The sequence below is a fragment of the Agelaius phoeniceus genome, chromosome Z (genome assembly GCF_051311805.1).
Source record: "Agelaius phoeniceus isolate bAgePho1 chromosome Z, bAgePho1.hap1, whole genome shotgun sequence".
Taxonomy (NCBI): domain Eukaryota; kingdom Metazoa; phylum Chordata; class Aves; order Passeriformes; family Icteridae; genus Agelaius; species Agelaius phoeniceus.
The window spans coordinates 71,034,262-71,056,135 of NC_135303.1; the positions used below are offsets into that span (position 1 = coordinate 71,034,262).

A 21,874-nucleotide genomic window follows, 5' to 3' on the forward strand; every position below is an offset into this window, starting at 1 on the left:
CCCAGTGGCACTGATCCTGATTGTTTTAATCTTCTGCAAAACCACAGGGGAATAAGAATCAGCCCAGGGACACTGCATCAGCCAGGCACCCTGCCTTTATTGCTCACATTTCCACATGTGTCAATATGCCACCCGAACATTTCATGTGTTAAATATCTGTATAAATACATTAGTGTAGCTTAAGCCAAGAAGGCTTCCCCATATGCAAATTTTTCCTGACAAACCCAGCAGGGATGCTACTGGGTTACCTACCACTCATGCACTTTTGATCACTTTGCCCCCTGACAGACAGGTGAAGGGACAGCCTGCCACCTGGCAGCTGCACCACAGACACCTTCAGCCTGTGCAGTGATTCAGTAATACCATTTTAATCAGATGGCAGCTCAAGAGATGGGCTCAGGCCTGCTGACATGGTGTTTCTAGCACTGCACACTGGCGACAGGAAAAGCAAGAGATGCTGAATGGATGCTGATGCTGCTTACAGTACCCACAGCACAGGGCCCCAGACCTGCCTCGGCAGCTGCTCTTCAGCCCCCTGGATGGCTGCCAGGCCCACCAAATGCAAGCAGCTGACCAGAGGCAGGTAGGTCTTTGTCCAGAAAGAAAGGGGAGACTTTGCATGCCCTCGTGTCTTGGAAATGGTCTCTGGCCCACTCATAAAGGCTGCATGAGAAACAAGAGAAAAATTCACAGCATTATAAAGATCAATGCTTTAAAAATCCTACCTGGACACGACAGTTGGTGCAGGCTAACACAAGCAGGTGTGTTTTGGGGCATGTTGGAAGCATGGCTGTTGAGAGGGGCAGGGTTGCCAGCAGGCAGTGCACTGAGGCAAGTGCTCACCTTCATACCTTCAATCACTGCAGATGGATGCTCACATACATAGATTTCAGTGTACCTGGGATACCCTACGCTGAGGCAGAAGTAGTTTAATACTACAACCAGGTGATGGTTCAAAAACCCACATGGGTTTCTTTTTCCCTTTAGAAGTGTCTCAGGGTGCTATAAGGGCATGTACATACCAGAATAAACAAATATTTCCCTAATCACTGCCCTCCCCAAGCTGAGGAAGAGGATAAGGCCCCTACTCTCATGTTTCTTCTCCCATGTATTATACAAATCGTAGATACTTATAACCAAACCTATGCAAACCTCTGATGACATTAGTGCTGTTGCAATCTGGAAACAGAGATAGAAATACAGTGCAGGGGACTACTGGTGGGACACTCAACCATTATGTTTTACTTACCCCCAAAAAAGCCACAAAATAACTCAGTCTGTTAGCTCAATGTTAGGAATTAGGGGGTTGTTTATTATATTGGTATGATCTTACTGCTTAGACTTCTCTGAAGTGTGAGCTACAGACTGCTGTTTTTAATAGAGGAGATGGTAAATTCACCACTAGTTTTCAATAATTTTTATGTATGTGGTGAGAGTGCCCACTAGTTGGGAGGGAAGAAAATGCATAGACTCAAAGTAAAATCAGTCCCAAGCCTTGAAGTGACACTGCTGCCTCTTTGCTGGCTGTCAGCCATGTAAAGTGACCACACTCTGGGGGCTCCCATGTGGTGGCTGTCAACCCAGGCAATTAAGGTCAAGATAAAGCATGTTATAAGGGAAAAGCCAAATGTTTAAATTTTTTCAGCAGTACAGAAGTAAACAAAGACTCTCCACTTGTTGGGCCATTGCTCAGGCACAGACAACTCTCACATTTTACCTTAAAACCCCAAAAAGTACTGAGTGTTTTTAATCTACGATGACCCAATAAAAGGTTCAGTCAATGCTCCTAATTGAGAAATTCAGTTTTAGGTGGTAAATTCAAGGAGGCTTCTGAATCAGGAAAGAAAGGCCATATTAAATATTCTGTTACTGAAAGAAGCAGAGGCCAAGATCCCATCTATTCCCTACCCCTCACCATAACCTTTTTCACTGCTATTCAACCAGTGAGTGCCATTCCCTCCAAACCACCAATCACTCATGCTGGCTTACCAGAAAGGGAATGAAATATGACTATAGCTCAGTAAGGGAGGCCAAAACAACCACCTCCCTTAGCTTAAACAGAGGTAAAAGGGCTCCAGGTCACCTTTTTCATGGCCTTACATTTCCTCAATACTGATCCCACAGTACAAACAAAACTTCAGTTTGGGGGTGGGGGAGAGGAGCTGCAGAGGAACTAGGACTCAGCCTGAAGGAAAAGGCAAATGGAGATGCAGGAAGGGGAGAATTTCCTCTGGCTTCATGAGCTATTCAGCAACACAGTGCAGGGCATCTGTCCTGGGTAAGAAAGCACAACTCAAATCCACTTACTTCCTCACCACCACATCAGGAACACCAAAGACAGAAGCTTAGCAAAAGATAGCCCCTTTTCCTGAAAGAGCTCCTCTTGTCTTTCTTGTGCTTGAGTGAGAACACAGCATTTGCTAAGTTTAAATGTTTTCTTTGTGTTTGCATTCTATACACAAATAGCAGCATCTGTTGTGGCTCTGAGGCCCACAACCAAAAATCTGACAGAAACAGAGCCCTTGTGCCCTCCTGATATCCCCATGGCCTCTTGGGGTCACCAGCACTCTTTCACACCACCAGGGCAGGGGTGTAAAGAAGTGCTCAGAATTTCACCTATGCTGGTAGAAGTAAGAGACCGCAGTGTGCACATGTGCCACAGGTAAAATCTTTCTCAGTGGGTAGCATGGGAGTCTCTCTCACACTAAGCGCTGTTTGTTGGAAGACACTTATGCTTGCCAAGATAATCAACTGCCAAACTTGATCACTGAAAGCCTGAAATTTTTGTATATTTTTCTAATAAATAATCTGCTGTGTGTCTGCTGGTTTTCAAGTGCCCACCTGGATAATGCCAGAGACGAGTCGACCTCTGAATCTAGCAAAACACTGAAATCTGCATTTTATTTCTTTGAAGTTACTAATGGTCTCCCTCAGGCTCAACAGCAATTTAGCACTTGAACTCAGTTTTTCTTCCCTGGCATATTCCAAGACAGCAGTCCCCTTTGTTTGAACTTTCAGCAGCCAAGTGTGTATTAGATATCATGCTGGCATTGGGCCATATAGGTTACAGGAAGCACTATACCGCATGCAGAAGAAGCAGTTCAGACTGTCAGGATTTTCATCAGAAATCCCTCTCCCCTCCCTTTTTTCTTTCTTCCCACCCCAAGAATTCAGAATTCTGGCATCAGGAAAGAAAAACTCTGAGCTGAATCCAAAGAGGAAATATGCTTTTTGAAAAATGCATGCTCTGCATTTTAGAAAGACAAACAAGAAGCTTCCTTGCCTTCAAGGGCAAAATCACTCTTGCTTTGCTCTCCTACTGCTTGGGCTCCCTGGCTGTTCAACAGCTTCCAGTGCCTGCAGGCAACATCAGCTCACAAGGTCCCTTCTTCCTTATTCACCAGTTTGTCTCTTTCTCAGACAAAATAATGCCTTTGTACAGCATGATGCCACCTATAAACAAATACCCTAAACTATGCTGCAACTACTGTAACCTTTTCTGTTATGGTCTGAATACGAAAGAGCCCTAGAAGCCTCATGCCCCTTCTACCACAGCTTGTGTCTCCTGCTTTTTCTCCCCTCTATGATGAAAGGCCTGGCTGACCTCCCACTTCCTCCCCAGCTTCCTCCTCCACAACTCCCACTGGCCTCCTTAACTTCCAGCAGCCAGGAGTCTGCAGTCGCATGGCTGCACACACCATGAGCCCACCTTTAGTGGCTGCATCCCACTTCACCCACCCCCACAAGCAGCTCCAGATCCTCATCCCCTTCAGATGGTTCCTATCACAACTCTGCTCAGGCCATCTTCCTAATCACCCAGCCTCCCACAATGGAAACGATGCCAGTATAACAGGCTGAACAATTTCTCAGCTCAAGAAATGTAAAACAAACTCTTTCAGCAGTGAAGACAGACTAATACACACAGCTGGTTTGAAACTGAATTTCACCTCTTCATTTTAGAAAGCTGCAGAGAAGTTTCTTTGCATTTGAGGGTAAAGTTGTACTCCTGGAACTGAACTATTGCCAAAGTCCTGCAGCAGCTCCTGATGGCGGAACTCTCCAAGATACCAAGAAGGGAAAAAGAGAAGACATGGACAGTCATAGAGGGAAATCATGAAAAGGTCAGAAGAAAGAATGCATAAGAGCTCTTGAGATACCTGAGAAGAGAAAGTACTGTGGAAGAGCTATCATTGCTTGGGACTGAGCAGGGCAACAGTCAGTGGAAAAATAAAACTCTCAGACCCTGGAAAAGAAGAAACTTCTGGGGTGGCAGAGAGAGGCCCAAAGCTACAGCATCTGGGCCCAAACAGACACAGCAACTGTTTTTTTCTGATGTTTTCAACTGATGTTTTCCTGATGTTTTCAACTAAGCATCCAAAGGAACTTAATGCTCTCTGACCTGCCTGCAGCAGCCTTTGAAAACACAAACCTCTGCTTTGGCTGACTGGACATCTACCTATTAAAGATGCCAGTGGCACAGCCAGCTAAGCCACACGACAGCAAAATGCAGCCATATATTCACCTGAAAAAAACAGAGTCACTCCTTGGTGTGCACCTGGGACACAGCATGCCTTCTGACAGATGCAACCCAATTTTTACATGCTTCTGTCAAGCTCCATTACAGCTAGTGGACTGTGAACAGAAGAAGAGATGAGAAGGAAGGGGGTGACTCATGAGGGGCCTTCCAGATGAAGCCAACAGCATCCTGGAAAGATTTTAGAGAAGAGGAACTATTTTATCTTCTTTTGGTAAATGTTCCTGGCAAGGCAGCCCTTCTCCAGCACAGTAAAACAGAAGTAAAAGAAACTGAACTCCCAAACCCATTAGCCTTCCTGATGTGTCAGCTCCATTTCCCCACTGCTCTCGCCAAAGCCTTTGCAGGCACATGATGTCGAGCTCCCCACAAAAAACCACAGGGGCTTGCTCAAGTTCTGTGGTTGATATGATACTGATGCAGCTAATTTAGGTTCCCCTCGCTAGTGTGCAGTCAGGGTGCTGCTGGTGCATTGTGGCTCAGCTGAAGTCAGGCAGACACTGGCTGTGGGGAAGGGGTTGTGTCTGCCCAGCCATGGCACAGACCGAAAAAAGAAGCCAAGTTGCTGATTATGAACTTCATAAAGGAAACTATCAGAGATGAAAGCCAAACTTGGTTTAGGCTCTCTCCTAAGCTCTCCCCACCCTCCTTTGAGGCTAGGTTATGTTTATATTATATTACTTAGCAACAAAGTGAAGTACACAAGCCCAAATAAGACTTGTAAATATATAGGCAATTACACTATAGACATACCAAGATATGTCAGTACCAGATCACCAATTATTTACTTCCTATAGCTACATGATTACTGTGAAAATTTACTTTGAATTGATTCTTGTCAGTTAGAATGTAATAATATCCTTTCTCCTCCAGCCTCTGCATTTCAAGTGATTCACAGACTAAAAGTAGAATACTTTCCCTAAAAAGACATACAAATGAAAGTCTGCCTGGTCTTCCTGCTGCTGGATAGTAATTATCTATTCAATTACATGTCTCCATTCTCTGCACTCTCTAATGCAGAGAAAACGTGCTTATCCAGATGAAACAACCTTCAAACATCTCCAAAACCAGGGCTATTGATTACTGTTTCTACTGCTGCAGAATAAAAGGCATTGCAGTCTGAAAGTAAAGTGGTAGAAGTTCTTGCTCCATAAAAAAGGAATTGCAGGAGTTTAAACAACAGCCATATTTTCTTCCTTCATGGCCTTGTATTTCTCATTTTCTGCCACAAAAATAATAAAAGAATCCCTGATATGGTCCAGATACTTGTATGGCTTCCTCCTGTTGATCTAAATGACAGTTTGCACATTTGTCCAAGGGCCATAACAGAAAAGATGTTGCTTTCTATTCCGTAATTTCACCGTAGGCATCATCCACAACTAATCTTGCTAGACTGGAAAGATATATCCGGTGTCTGTTATTGTTTTGTCATGATGAATTCCAGGAATAAATTAGGTTGTTGTATGTTTTTAATTATATTAAATCTCTACTACAAAGATATAGAGATTTTAAAGGAGATTAAGTCTGCAAGATCCTGAGTTCCTGTAGATGACTCTACCATGTGTGCATCTCATGTTTAAAAAGGAGATGTTTGACATACTTGCAAATATTGTGGTGATATAGGCTGATTAACAAAATTATTTTGTGAATTCTTCTTGTACACTTAAACCATAATTGTTCACATTAGGAAGAATGATGCTATGCTTAAAATTATTAAGGCAGGGTTATAACTTGCTCCCTGGTCAGGGCATTAGTTTATCTATCATAATCCCTGTCTGAATTAGCCATGCTGACAACTGTCCCTCTTGAGCAACTTGCTTAAAACAAAAAAGCATTTTTCAAAACTCAGGAGCTGACAAAGTTTAAATTAGCAGCCACTATTAGTCAAAAGGAAAATAATTGCAACTAAGTAAGCAGATGCTGTAATACTACTGGAACAAAAGTAGCAGTGGACCCAATAAAATTAATCTTGAGAAAATGAGCTGTGAGCCACAAGATGCCTGGCTGTAAATACTGGCAGCAACGTTTCAGTAAGGTGACCTTTCTCTTACCCAGTTTCATGCTGTGTCATTTATCTGAATTTTAAGAAGGGAAGTGCTTCTATGCTCAGTACAGCTTGAGAAGGACTGATCTATGCCCTAACACATACAAAACGCTTTGTCAACTGTACTGTTCAATGTTTTAGGCTGCAAATCCTATTATGGGTACAGCTGGACTGATAATAAAACATCAAACTGTCTTAGCATGCATTTTCTCACAAATGCAGGGTCTCCAAACACTACTCTAAAATAAAAGTATGTTTTACTTGCTAATCCTAGGTGACAGACTAGGTATTTTGAGATGGTATCAGAGTTGTAAGTAAAGTTATCTTTTCAAAAGACTCAAATCTGACATGTCAAAGATCTATTTATGCTGCTAACCAATCTCTCCCATAAAAATGCCCCTCCAAAAGAAAACAAGTAATAATTGCATCTCCTGGAAAAACAGTCATGGATTATTTCTGAAGTATAGAGTAAGAAAGGAAACAACTTCCCCTGGTTTAATCTGCACTGCCAAGCAGCTTCCTTGTCACACTGCCTGGGGCAAATTCTGTACACCAGGACTGACTACAGCAAAACCTGTGACGTTCATCTGAAGGACCTGATATGCTAATTGTATGCCATCATATGAACAGAAGCATCTTTAGCCAGTCTAGGGATATAATTCTGCTCCAGAAGCACAAACCTTACATTGTGGGTGACATGAAATAAGTGTTATGTTTCCATACTGAAGATGAATGAAGTAGTCAAGAGTGAGAGCCACCGTGGTAGTGCTTCAGGAGGCAGCATCAGCCAGTCCCTGGCATGTAATGCTGGCTTTGGAGGGTTGCAGCAGGCAGTAAAGTCAGTCTTCAACTAATTCCCCATGTGTATTTAGAATAAGATTATGTTAGGTCTCAACTAAGCAAATGAAACCATCCAGCTTCAGATAAAGGTCTGAATATCTATCATTACATCTCCTGTTTAGGTATAGCCATCACAGATATGTTTGGCCACCTTAGTGGAGGTGAGAAACAGGAAAGCTGGATTCACATTTCAAGCAAAACAAGTTAAAACCTAATTTTTTGTTGTGATTAAATAATTTTGTGAATTGAAAACATCTGCTTAAGAGCCCCACTGAGATAAAAAGAGGAGGGGGCCCTGCTCATTCCCTCCCTCCTCACAGATCTCTGGGGGCTGCCAGAGGCAGGGCTGAGGACCATTATCCTCCTCCAAATGACCACACACACAGAGAGCATAAAAGATGAAAAATTATGTATGAGACAGGTTTTCCCAGGGATCAGTGGCAACTACAGAAAAATGAATACTTCTCTAACTAAGGCTGTCCAGGGTTGGTTTACTAACAGTCATTTAATCTCTGTAAAATCTATGGGCTTAAGCAGAAACACCTAATCTCTAGAACAAATTCGTCTTTTCAGGCAAAGCATAGCTGATCCTTGAACAGTAAAAAGACAAGCTCACTGGGCTGTGTAAATGCAGCTGAACAATAAGCTGGCTAAAGGAAAGGTTTATCTCGAGGTATCACTTGTCAGGCTCACAGCTTTGAAGGAGGCTGCTTCGCATGAAATGCTGGAGGAACTGGGTGTGCAACTATAACCAGTTCTTAGCCCTAGGGTGCTTTTTACTCCTACCACAGTCATGAAGCCTTTGAGACACTAAGGAAACTGCCTTCAGTCCATGGAAAAATTACTAAAGTAGCAAGAGGGAGATAGACTGCCTTAATATGAGTATTAACTTTATTCTCTGCTGGTAGCAAAGGACAGAAGTTTTTGTAACGGAAAGAAATTCAAACAGAGGAAAAAAAATGAACAGCAAACAAAAGAATACTGGTCAGTTCATTTTGGCACACCTCATGCTGCAATTCTGCTGCCAATGTCAATGTATTACATGCTGTGTAGCTATAAATTTCAGTTATGTTTGAATAAACACCAGCATATAGAATCACTTTGGGTCTGCCTAATGCAGTCTGTCTGCAGGCAGGCCAGAATTGCTATGTTTCTTCATCTGAATCACCCCAAAATTAAAAGTTCAGTTGCTCTCAAAGTGCACGTACCTGCAATCCCTTGTAGCAGCCCACAGACATTAAAAATGCTTTTCTTCATAATACTCTGCACACACATAGTAAAGACAGACACAAATGCCACGGTGCAGAGAATCATGATTCCCATGGCTAGGAAAATAGCGGTTGCCTGCCAGAACCCACTGGCAATCTCACTGAAGTTTTCAGCGTAAGGACCACAAAGCGTGTCTCGTCTGGAGAACTGCATGTGGGAAATCCTGGTGCAGCGCCCATAGATGCCCAGAGTTGGACGGTAGGGCTCCTGCTGTCCTCCCATTCTGTTGTCCACCTCCTCGGAGCTGGAAGGCTTTGCTTTGCCAATCAGCCAGTCTGCACTCATGAAGGCAATGAGCTCTGCAAAGGCCACCACAATACTCAGGAGAGTCCATAGCATCGACCGACATGTTACAATGACATGACACATATTGATGTCCAGTGATTGTGATCAGTGCAGCACACTTAAAATCCAGACACAAGGGAGAAAAAATTAAATTAAAAAAGGAAAAGGACTTTAAGAATATCACTGTGGCTGCTCTGACTACTTTCTCAACTCTCTCACAAAGGCCAAGATGAAGCTTCTCAGGAGAAGAAGTGAGCAGCCTCAAGTCTTGCAAGCAGTGCAATCATTTGCTCTCTCTGTTTAGTGCCTCCTTTTTTCTTTCTGGGATGCTGAGCTCTGAAGTATGCGTTTCTTTCTTAACATTCATACTGGCACATGACACTGCAGGCTGGTGGGGGAGGCTACAAGGACTGCCCACTGTTTGACATCACACGCCTACAAGAAAAGAGAAAACACATCATCAGTGAGAAGTAAGTCATTTCCACCCCCACAACAAACCAAGATCTGGCACAGATTCACATCGACATACAAACCTCTAACAAGGGCTAGTCCAACAGAGCCTGCTGGAAACCTCCCTGATTTGTTGCAGGGGAATAATTAATCTCCCTCCCACTTCTGCCAATACTTAAGAGTATCTGCTGTGCCCTATCCCATGGTGGGTGTTTGTCAAACACTGCAAGCAAAGGTCTCAGCAACACCCAGTGGTACCACCCACTCCTACCTCCACACCCCCATCATCTTCTTCTGGCCCAAATTACCAAGGGTGCTGGCGGTCACCCAGCAAAATGTTTGGACATGTTTAAGCAGTTTCACAGATGTGCAGCTCCTGCCTTCACTTTGGGGAGGCATCACAGCCCGACTCTAGGACAGAGGCTGAGCACAGCTCTACATACCATGGGCACCTAGGCGCAAGGGGCAATGAAGGAACCTTGTTCCAACCTTCCGGGTTTCTGCTGACTGCAGCTGAGCCAGCCCCGCCTCAAGAGGAGGTGAACAAGATTACAGTTGCAGACAGCTCACCCTGTGATGTGGTGGTGACCCTTTTGAAGCCTGGATTTTACAAGGAGTGGTGCCTCCCTAGGTCTGGGATCAAGGTTTGCACCAGTGTTTCAGGAAAACAATCTGCCTGCAGGGAAGTCACACACCTCATCTTGAACTGCTGCCACCACTGGCAGCCTCTGGTGACTCACACCATTGTGAACAGGAATCTATGGAAAAGCGCCCCAGTCACTGCCAAGGGGCCAAAAGCCCCAGTCAGAGCGGTTGCCAGCCAGCCGTGAGCTTCCCAACTCCCCTCAATTCCCCTCCTCCACAGCCCTTTGTAGGCTGCAACTACAGCAAAATGTTCCCCAGGGCTTTCCCCAAGCCATTACACTGCCTTTCAACAGTGGCTGATGACATTCCCAGAGTTACACTTATCTTAGTACAAGAGGCAGAGATCACTATACTTCCAAGTCCTATCCAAATACCAGCCTCAAAATAACAAACAGGTCATCCTACACGCCTCTGCTCTTGAACTGAAACAGTGTTGCCTGAAAGCGAGGGTGGGAGCAGGAAATGCCCTCATGTTACCCCCTCCAGGATGAGAATGTAGCACTTTGAAGTTTTCTTCACCAAACCCCAAATACTGACATTGAACCGGAGGCAAGAGTAAAGAACCAGATCTGGACCTCACTGCTGTGCTGTTTCAGTAACCAGATGCCAGAAAAACAGGCATCCTCAATATTTTTTTTTTACGTTTGTCATGGGGTTGGTATTTAATTTCTTAGTAGTTCTGAGTTGGGTGGTTGAATATTAGTCCCCCTGAATGCAAAATGAAGCATACACATGCAGCTTCACACATTCAGAATTTCACCCAGAAATTTCTACTCCCTCCTATATTAGACATAATGAATCATCTGCAAGATTTCATCCAGAAATTTCTACTCTGCTCGTACTAGTTGCACTGAATTGTCTAATTTGCAGATTCCTTTGGTAAAAGAGGCTTAAAACTGATGTGCCAACAACAGAATTTGTCTCCTGTAGTTCAGTGTTATGGCACTGCCTTAAAAAAGGGCCTTTAGACATAGTGAGCATTTCCGCTAATTTTCCATTTTGGCGGGGGGGAGAGCATTAAATTTTCAAGCAATCTGACATGCTAATGACTTGAATACACCCTTTGTAATAACAGAGAGCTGAAGTGTCAGCTTGCCAAAGAAAGTTAATTTGCTCAGTATTTCCACTTAAAATAATGATTGGAATGTAGAAAATGTCCACTACAAACCGATATTCTTCTGATGTCATCTGCATGATTAAAGAGAATTTAATTGAAAATGCTTTTATTTTTTTAAAATATGCTCCAGAAAGCTCTAAAATCTGTATTTCTCTGCAAGAACTACACCCATATGAACTCCTCATCTTTGTAATTCCAGGATTTTCAGTGAGGTGGAAGGGGCATCAGAGCTAAACACCCATAATGGCTGTTACTGTTGACTCTGTACTGCTAGCTATAAAACACCCTTTACTGAACACAGAGGAAAACAAAGTTCATATTTACTTAGGTAGGTGGATATTCTAGATGAACACTGCAGCCATAAAAAATATCACTGATAACAAACACGGAATGCTATACTAGAAGAAAAGACCAAATCATGGGGTTCTTTCCCAACTGAAATGTAAGCACAATAAATTGCAGCAAAATTTTATGACAGTATCTCCAGAAAAGTCACTGCATGAACAAAACAGCCTGTCTAAAGCTGACATGGAGGTCATGCCAGATCTCAGGAGTTCACTTCGCTGTTGTGCAACTAAAGGACACTTTACAGCATATAAAAGTGAGGTAGTAGATATCATTGAGAACTACAATTCAATTGAAAATACTTTGGTTTGGCTTTTCCTAGGCAATGAGTACTTTATTCTGGTGCGAAACACCAAGAGTCAAGACACATACCAATGTATCCTCATCCTCAGGGGAACTTCTGCATAAGTTTTTCTGTGCACTAGTGACGTGCTCAAAGAAGAGCGCCACTCACCTGCAAGTTCTTTTTTGTCAGACAGACAAAAATATTTAAAGTAGGATGGGGAGCTCAGAGGAGCAACAGAGGCATTTCTTTCTGAGACATAGTAAGGAAAGATTGCAGATGAAGCACTGAAGACAAGTTCTAGCTCAGTCATGATTAGATAATTAACCTTTTCCTCCCAACAACCTCTTCCCCCTTTTCCTCGCAACAACCTCCTCCCTGCTATGGCTTTCCCAATGAAACTAACCATCTCTCATGTGGCTCCAACAATATGTTTGTGCTATACATGGAAGCCTTTCCAGCTACAGGCTGTGCTAAATAACTGTGCTTCATAAATCTTCACTCTGCTCACCCCCTGCTTTTTTTTTCCTCCATTTTTGCTCAGCAGAAACTCAAACCAGGCCCTTGCAAAGTTGAAAACTAGTTGTTTATTCTTCCTCTCAGTTTCCCATCCCTCAACAAGTTTTTTCCATGACAGAGCCGTATGTTCTTCACAGCATGCCATTCAGCATCCACTTCTGACCGACTGTCAAAATATTTGGTTTGACAACCCAAATTCAAAATACACAATGGTTCTTTAACCCTTTGGTATTAACTCATTCAAAGTCATTCCTGCTGAAGAAGCAGATTACAAGAAGTAGCCTCACCTCATAGTCATTTGGGACTCTCCCTATTTTTACTACTGCATTCAATCACACTGGTGTGGAAGGAGGCCATTCATGCTGGGAAAGAGCCCTGCACAGCAAGTGCCCACATGAGCCACACACCACAGCAGCACGAGGGTCTTGGAAGTGCCATTCTGGCCCACCACATAACCCACATCCCTTGTCTGGACAGCAGAGCTCTTGGATGGCTCAAACTAAACCTTCAGCCTCATTTACCTTGGCTACCAGAACCATGCTCATAGTCATGCTCGGCATTAAGTGAAATCTAACACAGTGAAAAGATGTCAACAAGAACATCAGATGCTCAAAGTATCCAAAGAGAATAAGAGTTCTCAAATGCAAAATTCTTTTGGTTATTTTAATCTAACAAATCAAGCCAATTTAAAACATTGCTAAAACTTTCTTTCTCTTCAGATTCAATTTTGACAACCAGATACACTGCCTCCAGTCATACTTTCACATCTCTAGCTAGGACTTTTCAACTGTTGCCTTTTATTATACAATATGTCTATGTTGAAAGTATATAAACAACACATATTTTTCTGAATGAGATAAAGAAACAAAATTGCCTCCATTTTACTTAAACTGCCAAAACCAGAAAGTGAGAATCCTATCCAAATTATAATGTTTGAATTAAGGTTTTGATTTTGAAGATGTCAGGCAGATAGAAACGAACAGCTGCAAGTACAAATCTGAGGCTGTTTATTTTAAAAAGGTGTCAGACAAGTAGTGTACAAGAGAACCACAAGTACCTTGCAGAACAATGTTGTGGCTAGTCCTTCATGCTCCCCTTATGATTTAACTGAAGTCCAAGGCTTGGACTACAACTCAGCTTTTGCCCTTTCCAGTCTGGTTCTGTCAGCTCAAGAGTGAGAATAAATAATTTTTAGATAAGTGGCTTTTGGCTTGGCTTAAGCAAACAGCTGAATGGAAGGCCACACAGACTGCTGAAGCCATCCCAGTTTATAAAATAAATCCAAGCACAGTTAGACATTTTCTGCTAAAGTTTGTTGGGGTCCAGACTACAACCACATAGAGGAATTTCTAAATCTTGTTTACCATCCACAAGCTTGAGCATCTCATAATGCAAAATGTGCAAATCTTGGAAGCCTGGGTTCTGCTTTCTCTGAAATGTTTTTCATTAGCAGTAATAAACTCTCTGAATATGCTTTGAACTACGAGAGTGGAAGTGGCTCCTATTTGTGTTGATGTTTACTCACTATTTAAAACAAACAGAAAGAGGCTTACACATTAAGACTCAATTACCTTAAGCTGACCCCCACCCAGGTTGACATGAGCTCCCCCTTTAAAAAGCTTCCATCCTTAGGTGTTACTGGACAAGCAAACTGTTCAGCTGTGAGCTCACCCGGCCTGGTGGAGTGAGGCAGCCATCAAACTATCGAGGTAAGAGGGACTGCACTTAAGACAATGTGGTATGACCACTAGAAATTGTTGATTTTCTGGGTAACGGATAAATGTTGGCCAATAAACTTCTCCTCCCACTCAGTCTTCTCAGCATTCTTACAAGAACTGATGTTCAGAAGGAGATGGCAGGCTTCTGCCAACTTCCCTGCAGTCTTCAAAGGAGGGGACAGAAAGGTGCACCTCTGCATTTCTACCCCACAGACTCAGAGGTGACTTGCAAATGTAAAAAGAAGTACATTAATCATATTCCCCTGTCACAAGAGAACAGCGACAAGGATTAGTACTTTGGGAAGGACCAGTTGTCCCAAATGGCTTAGTGTGGGCTCTCTTTGGAGACCAAAAGGAGCTCTGGTGGCACTGGTTTCTGATAAGCACTGCATACTCGCCACAGGAAGCACCTGGACCAAGAAGAGGGAAGGACACTTCATTGTGCCTTTGTTTCATTTTTTAAATGTAACACATTTCAAAGTGATCAAAAAGATTCAGTGTCAGATAACAAAATGGAGAAGGAGCTTTAAAGCTGAAGTGGTTGCACAGCTTCAGACAAATAGCTGAGAATAAACAAAGGATTCTCCATTCACCTACGAATTCTCATCAAATTATTGCCAACCTAAACAACATTCCAGAACAGAGCTTTTTACTTGAAGAACAAAGAGCAAAGTTTTGATTAGTCTTCACGTGTGAATTAAAGAGAGTGACTATTTACATATCTAATGAATATTTAACCATTATAAACCTGCACAGGCACAAACAATGAGTGCATTATTGTGACAGGTGGTTGAAAACACATCAGACTAAACAGATGAATTTTACTGGTAATGGAAAGAATGTAGACTTATTATGCATCATGTCTTATTCCTGCTGGCACAAGATATTAAATGGAAAACGAAAATATTTTTCAAAATAGTCAAAACTCACTGAAGTATCCTAATCAAAATACTATTTCTTTGTCTTTCATTTAAATTATCTCCCTACCAAAGGAATGTAGATGTAAATTTTAATTAAACTATCCCTCATGTGCCCAAATATTATATACATCAAGTGAAAAAGAAATGTGAAAAAGAATAAAGAAAAGAAAATAATTCTCAAAGTGACTGTTGGTCTCCTGAAGCTGGACATGATGTTTATTCCATTTTATCTTGCAAATGCTATGGAATATGACATCTAATTACAGGTGGATTTGTTTCTAGAATACCTCACTGTAAAAGAAACAAATATAAAACTTCCTTCCAACTTAAAAAAAAAAAGCAGCTGAAATGTACTATTCTTTTTCTGACCTCATAAAAAACCATGGCAAAACTCCCACTGACTTTAATGGGGCCAATACACCACTGAAAAATCACTACAAGAATGAAAGTTTCCAAATTTTCAGACCAACTGCAGGGGAGGTTTAAGCATAGAATTCATTTCCCTCTTCCAGACAAAACTTTGCTTATTGCCCCCCCACTAAGAGGATATCAAGCTAACTCAGATTTCCAGCATTGCCTCTGAAGCACAAATTCTCAAGCTGGAGATTTGTTCCAGTGCTCTGTATTTATTGACTTACAAAATTCCTTAAATCTGCAGCCATTACGTTGTGTTTTGAAAATTTACTTGGGATCTTTTGTAATTCCAAAATTTATTAAAGCCTACAATGTTAAGAAAAGCTAATGCGTGTTATTTCTATTGTTGCTTCTCAGGAGAAAATTACACATCACATCAAAAATCATCACTAAGGGAGCAATCTTGGCTACAATTAGTGATAGTCTAACTGCTCAGGAATTTACCAACTGGGAGCAGAATCATGACTTTTCTGCCCTAGTTTGATTCCTCAGTAGCTCACTGAAGTCTCAATCTTCAGAAATTTCATCTGAAGCCCCCTTTCTTGGTTAGCTACATTATCATATATGCAAGGAGACCCAAATATTCATTGTGTTGTGATTACTTCATAAAACTCTTAACTAGAGCTCCTAAAGGAGTCTGATCAGAAAAAAAGGAAGGTTAGGAGAAAAATCGCAAGTCAGAAGGAAGGAACTACTAATATTTATAATATTTATACTAATGTATATTGCTATTTTTATACTAAGGATTTTTACTTTAAAAGGAACCCAGACTATGGCTATTTAAATAGTTAATGGCGTGTGTATAAACTAGAGCATCAGACCAAAACCACATGTAATCTGTGCTTATTGTAAAAAACAGTTCACCCTCATGACTTCATTATGACAGATTTGGAACTATTCTTAATAATTTATTAATATTGTACTAAGATATTTATTATACTAATACATTGGTTATTGTTTAAAATGAGACTAGTGAGAAAAACAGGCAGGATAGGAAAGGAAAGGATGACTCAGTTGTAACACTTCTCAGCACACTCTAGGGAATTGCTTACTAAAAAGACAAAACTAGCTCAGGAAAAGCCTCACAAACACAGCAGATCAAAGACATGATGATTGTTTAGGAAGGAACAGTCTTTCAAACTGGAGGGAAGAGAAGCTGTTTTAGACAAACAAGCTTAAGAGAAAAGCACCTATGGGATTGTGCCTATTGAAGTTAGGCCAAAATGGAATACCATATTGGGCTCCTCATTTGCCCTTAGACAAAGCAGACAGCCTGCAAACAGCCTTGGTTCCTTGCATGAAGGAAACACCACTTCAGTTAATTCCCGAAAGGAAACCCCTGCAGTGTATCTCCTTTCGCTTCTGTGGCTCTGTTAGCAGAGCAACCACAAAGGTTACGGCTCTCCAGCCTGTCTGAACAGCCAGGGGTGGGTCATTCTTCTGCTGAGACCTAAGGCTGCAGACCCAAGAACTGGCCTTTCCCAGCAGGAAGGACCCAGAGTTGTTTGCACTGTTACTCACTGCAAACAATCAACTACATCAGTCCTTCCAGACTGCTGCCACCTAGAAAGACACCTGGCAGGTATCGACTGCTCCCCAGGTTCATGACGTGTAACACTCCCTCAGTAAGGAAAGGACACACTTTTGGCACAACAGGATCCTTGCACTTTGGATCCAAGACACACAGCTCAAGCAAACTACCTGCTATGACAGCAGTGACTGATGAGATGGAGAATCTATCTTGTCACAAAACGTATGTAATCATTCTTGTTCCTCTTAATTCAAACTGAAAGTGAAGCATCATTCAAAAACAATCAATACAGACAAGCCCCTCGGCACAGTAATGCATAAAATGTGTGTACATTACAGGAACACTTTGACTTTTCATTGTACTTGACCTGAGGAGAATCAGCAGTGTCTCAGGTAAGTGAAAAGGACTGTGATGGATCAGAGCTGCCAGAGCAGCTGATCAGAGCTGCTGTTTCTATACTGGCAAAGACGTCTGAAGTATCTGGGCACCACATTTAACAGTAAACTTTAAAAGAGTGCATGAAACACCTTTTATCCAGGAAAAGGCAAAGTACTCAGACACTGGCATATCTCTGTGCACATCAAATAAATGTATAGAGCTATAGATATTTTTAATGGTTAACCTCTTGACTGTGGCCAAAGAGAAGAACTGAAATGACGTATTTTCAATACTGCATATTTCATTCATCAGTAATTACAGGAATGCAGTATTTAGTTGGGATCTCTGAAATGGAAGCTCACTGCAAAGAGCCTGGAAACATCTAGACCAATAGCTGAAATTCTGGAAACCCCATTTTAGAGCAAGAAGCAAAAATAAACAGATTATTTATTTTAGCAACTGGATTTAATTTTAAAGCCAAGATTGAAGATAATTCTAGAAGTTGAGCCATGTGCAAAGTTCTGCCTTGTTTTAATGCAGTTTGACTTGCTAGATAAGATAATGCTAACAGTCCTTTTCTGTCCTTAAAATGTATACAATTAATAACTAATGCATGTTTGTAGAAACTGAAAAGGGCTTTCTCAGCTACACTTTCTCCTAAAATGCTGTCATGCCTCTGTTTCTGATGTCATGTGGCTTGTGTCACAGAAACACTTAATGTGCAAACTAAAACTGGACCTGTGTGGGGATATGCATATAGGTCTGGTGATGATTCACCTTACTGCCATATAAATACATAGGCAAAAGAAGGGAAGAAAGCATAAATAACCATCCCAGATGAGACGTTCCCTCACTCAAGTAATGAAATCTATAGCAATACTGCGAACTGAACCTCAATGCTACCACTAGAAACCCTAGAACTCTTGACATTTAATATATTCTGAGTGTCTTGCACTGTGCCAAACACTTTTCTTGTCATCCTTCTAACACAAACCTCAGCTATTCTTGTGTCACTGAATCTCTAGCCCTGACACACCACATGCACATCTACTTTTCCTTCTTCACAAAGGAGGACTGTGGACATGGTCACCTCTCCAACAGTGACTTTGATTTTCTGCTCACTGAGAAATGGTTTAGGTATTAAACTGCAAGGATTTTTTCCTACAGAAACCACTGCTGAATTAGGCAATTACCACAGCAACATGTCAAAACAACTTCAAACAAATTCACCCGTAAAGAAACAAACTTAGCTCTATGACTAGCTCTCTCCACTTGCGCTTCAGAGAGGAAGATAAACTTACTCCTAGTATCTGTAGCAGACGATTTCCCAAACATGTACCTCATTGAAGAGGATGAAGCTACAGATACTCACAGGTCCCACTAGATTGTAGGGAGTGGACTTACTTCATGACAGACCTTCTTTTTATGTACTGGGCTGGTTAGTTTCTTTCAGTTCTCAGTGACATTAATCCTTTTGAAAGCAAATGCAGTCTACAGAATGGTGGAAGGGTAACATCTGATTGTACTGTTGCCAAAAGGTAGAAAGTTCTTGATTATGTCTTTCCCATTGGAAATGCAAATGAATCAAAATGCATATCTGAAGATCTCCCAAGGAACAGGCAGATAATTATTACTAAGAAAAAGGTCCCTGCATAAGTTTTTTAAAGCATCCATAAGCTTTATGGAAATCTGTCTGCTCTGTGAGTTTCAAACATTTAACTGAATTCTGAAAATTATCTTTAAATGTAAGATTATCTATTAGATCTCCTTACTGCATTTCAAGTTTTTCATGGCAAAATTAGAAGTACAGTACAAGAAACAGTTTCATTAACTGTTTAAGCTGTTTAAAACCAATTCTAAACAGTGCACTCATTGCATTCTGTAGGTTGATACTGATTATTACTAGCATTAATTGGTTCTTTAAAATACATATACATTACATATACATATTCATATAATACATATACATATACATACAATACATATACATATACATATAATACAAAATACATTGCAAATTATAAATTTTATCCTCTTTTCCCTAATAAATGCTCTCCTAAAAACCAACTAATTTCATCAGAGGCAAAATTAATTAGATTTGAATAAATCATTAATATAACGTATAAAGCTAGGAAATAATATGGTCATTCAGACTATACATGAATTTAAATTTATCAGAATTTTACTCAGAATTTTGTACCATGACTCCACGGTCTGGGACAAATGTCCCAGTTTATGTTGAATATTTACCTTTATCTCAGGCAAATAGGACATGCTCTTTTGCCAGTCTTCTTCTCTTTTGTTATGCTAAGATTGCAGAATTAAAAGTTTTGATAATGCAATCAAATAAGCAAAACCATTTCAGCCTAAACCAGAACATATTGAAAAAACCCATATTTTCTCTGGTTTTTGGTTTGTTTGTTTTTTAAAAAGATGCTTAGTCCAATGTTCTCTCACTTTTGAGCAATAGAGTTATGAGATGTCCAAAGCATCAAGGGAGAGAAGATAATGAAAATAAATCAAAATGGACTACTTAAATATGGAGACGACAAAAACAAGCAAGTAGAAAGACCAACCATTATAATCTATAAAACAGGCTTGAGGATGGGGCGATTGAGGTTTTTTCCTAGTGAAGCACTGCCTAATGTACTGAAATGTTTTCCTATAACTGCTACCCATTACTAAGCTCCAGATCTCTGACAATGTGTAAAGTCTTGCTATCTGACACAGCTGAAATTTTGTCTTGTGTATATATACATATATATACACACACATATATATATAAACACACACGCATTACAAAAAGCTTGGAAACATTTTACCCTTACAAAATAATTTTACAGTCCTCCTGAATAAAAGTTGAATCAGGAGATTTACCTATTTCGACAGATATAAGATTAAGGACACCAAAATTCCTACTTTATTTAACCAACATAAATATTTCTATAAAAGTTAAATTTCAAAAGTTATAATCTCAAGGCTTTAAGAAAAAACATAAAGTGTAACAAATTCCACAAACCACTGAATAAATCAAACAGGAAGCAAAACACCTTCAATGCACACCCAGTACCCTGACAGTCTCCCAGCACTATTGGATGAACAGTGTCTACAACACTTGCAGGTCATCAATTTGGCATCTCTTGTGCCAAAATGGCACAACGGGCTCCCCTTTTTATCTTTATGTCAGAGAATACAATTCTACAGATAACTGGAAATAAAACTCATTAATCTGTGTTCAGTGAATACCATCTTCAGAAAAAGTAAGAGATTGTTTCTCTTGAATATTGCTTATCTTTTACAATTTAATTCATTATGTAGAGTAAGAGCTGACAGATCCATCTGGTGTTCTGCACAGGATAAATTCCAAGAACACACTGGTTGGTGTACACTGCATTTTCTTCTTGTTTACTAGAATAAACAAGAACTTACCAAGGTAAAAACCAAAACCCAAATGAAACATTTGAGTCTTTGCTTCTGTAATCACTTTTCCCCTGATCTGTCACGATGGCAGGAGTAACAGAAAAGAAGCTCTCAAAGCTTTTTGGTGCAGCCTGGTCTATTTGCACACAGACAGAACAAAAGATTTAACTGGACTGACTCACTATTTGGATAATGATCTCATCTGAACTGAGCTGTGAAAATACCAATTTGCTTGAGATGACATAACTGCTGTTGCAAAATCTAGATTCCTCTAGTAGTAGCTCTCCTAGAAAGAAGGCTTTGTTGTAAGACAGAAGTGAGAGGCTCTTCAAGCAGATGGTCCAGTTGGTGCATGTGCACAGCCAGGTCAGAGCTGCCAGCAGTGCTGCAGCAGCCTCCTCACAGCAGGCTGTCCTCTCACAGCTGCAATTTGTGATCTGTGCCCTTGCAGGTTCTGCCCCTGTGGGGCTGAGCTCCACATCAAATGCTCACCTTTGTGTTTGGAAAAACTCAGCATGCACCAGGCTTTGATGGTGAAGCTGTCACCACTGGCTTCGTTGCTGGTGTCATCTGCACTGAAGGTGATCCCTGTTTTGCAGCATTATTTTAAGATTGCTGCCTGAGTAATTCTGGATAGATCACAAGAAAAATTGCTTATCTTTCACAAAATTCACAGAAAATTCCATTTCCTCTGGACTGGAAGAGACACACACAAACTGGTGCAGGAAATGCCACAATTGGTGGCAATTGTGTTCTTCTGTGCTCAAGGTGTGTGTCTTTGGCTTCAAGAACATTCCCATTTGTTTACTGTGTATGTTTTTTCCAAGAAAGGAAAGAACTACTCTGTTAGTTTTTTACTATAATCAAAATCTGCTATCCTACTTAGGGAAAAGGAACATAGAAAGCGGAAGATATTAAATGGCAAAGTTATCCTTTTTTATTTTTCTTTCTTAGTATGGTGCTTCTAAACACTTATTTTTTACAGTTTCAAAACCAAACTTAGGGTAATTCCTGCCCTATAAGCAATATTTGTATTTGCTCATCATGATCATAACCTTGGCAGTGTGATTTAAGGCTTCTGAATCCTTGCAGCTGTACTGAACTCTCCAATGCTTTTACAAAATACTAGAATAACAAAAGAAGAACACCAGTATTCACTTAA

General features: G+C 40.9%; 1 protein-coding gene across 4 annotated transcripts in view; it reads right to left on the bottom strand.

The window, feature by feature from the left end:
* Nucleotides 1–21,874, bottom strand: part of LHFPL2 (LHFPL tetraspan subfamily member 2) — a 120,251-nt gene that overhangs the window by 9,347 nt on the left and 89,030 nt on the right. For 3 of the 4 annotated variants that reach the window (XM_077171977.1, XM_077171976.1, XM_054652275.2), the window contains one exon: nt 8,627–9,407. In XM_077171977.1, coding sequence (XP_077028092.1) covers nt 8,627–9,056 — 430 coding nt within the window. In that variant the 5' untranslated portion in view covers nt 9,057–9,407. Of the gene's footprint in view, nt 1–8,626; nt 9,408–9,505; nt 9,638–21,874 lie in introns of those variants that run through there. The other variant, XM_077171978.1, reaches the window with a different exon arrangement.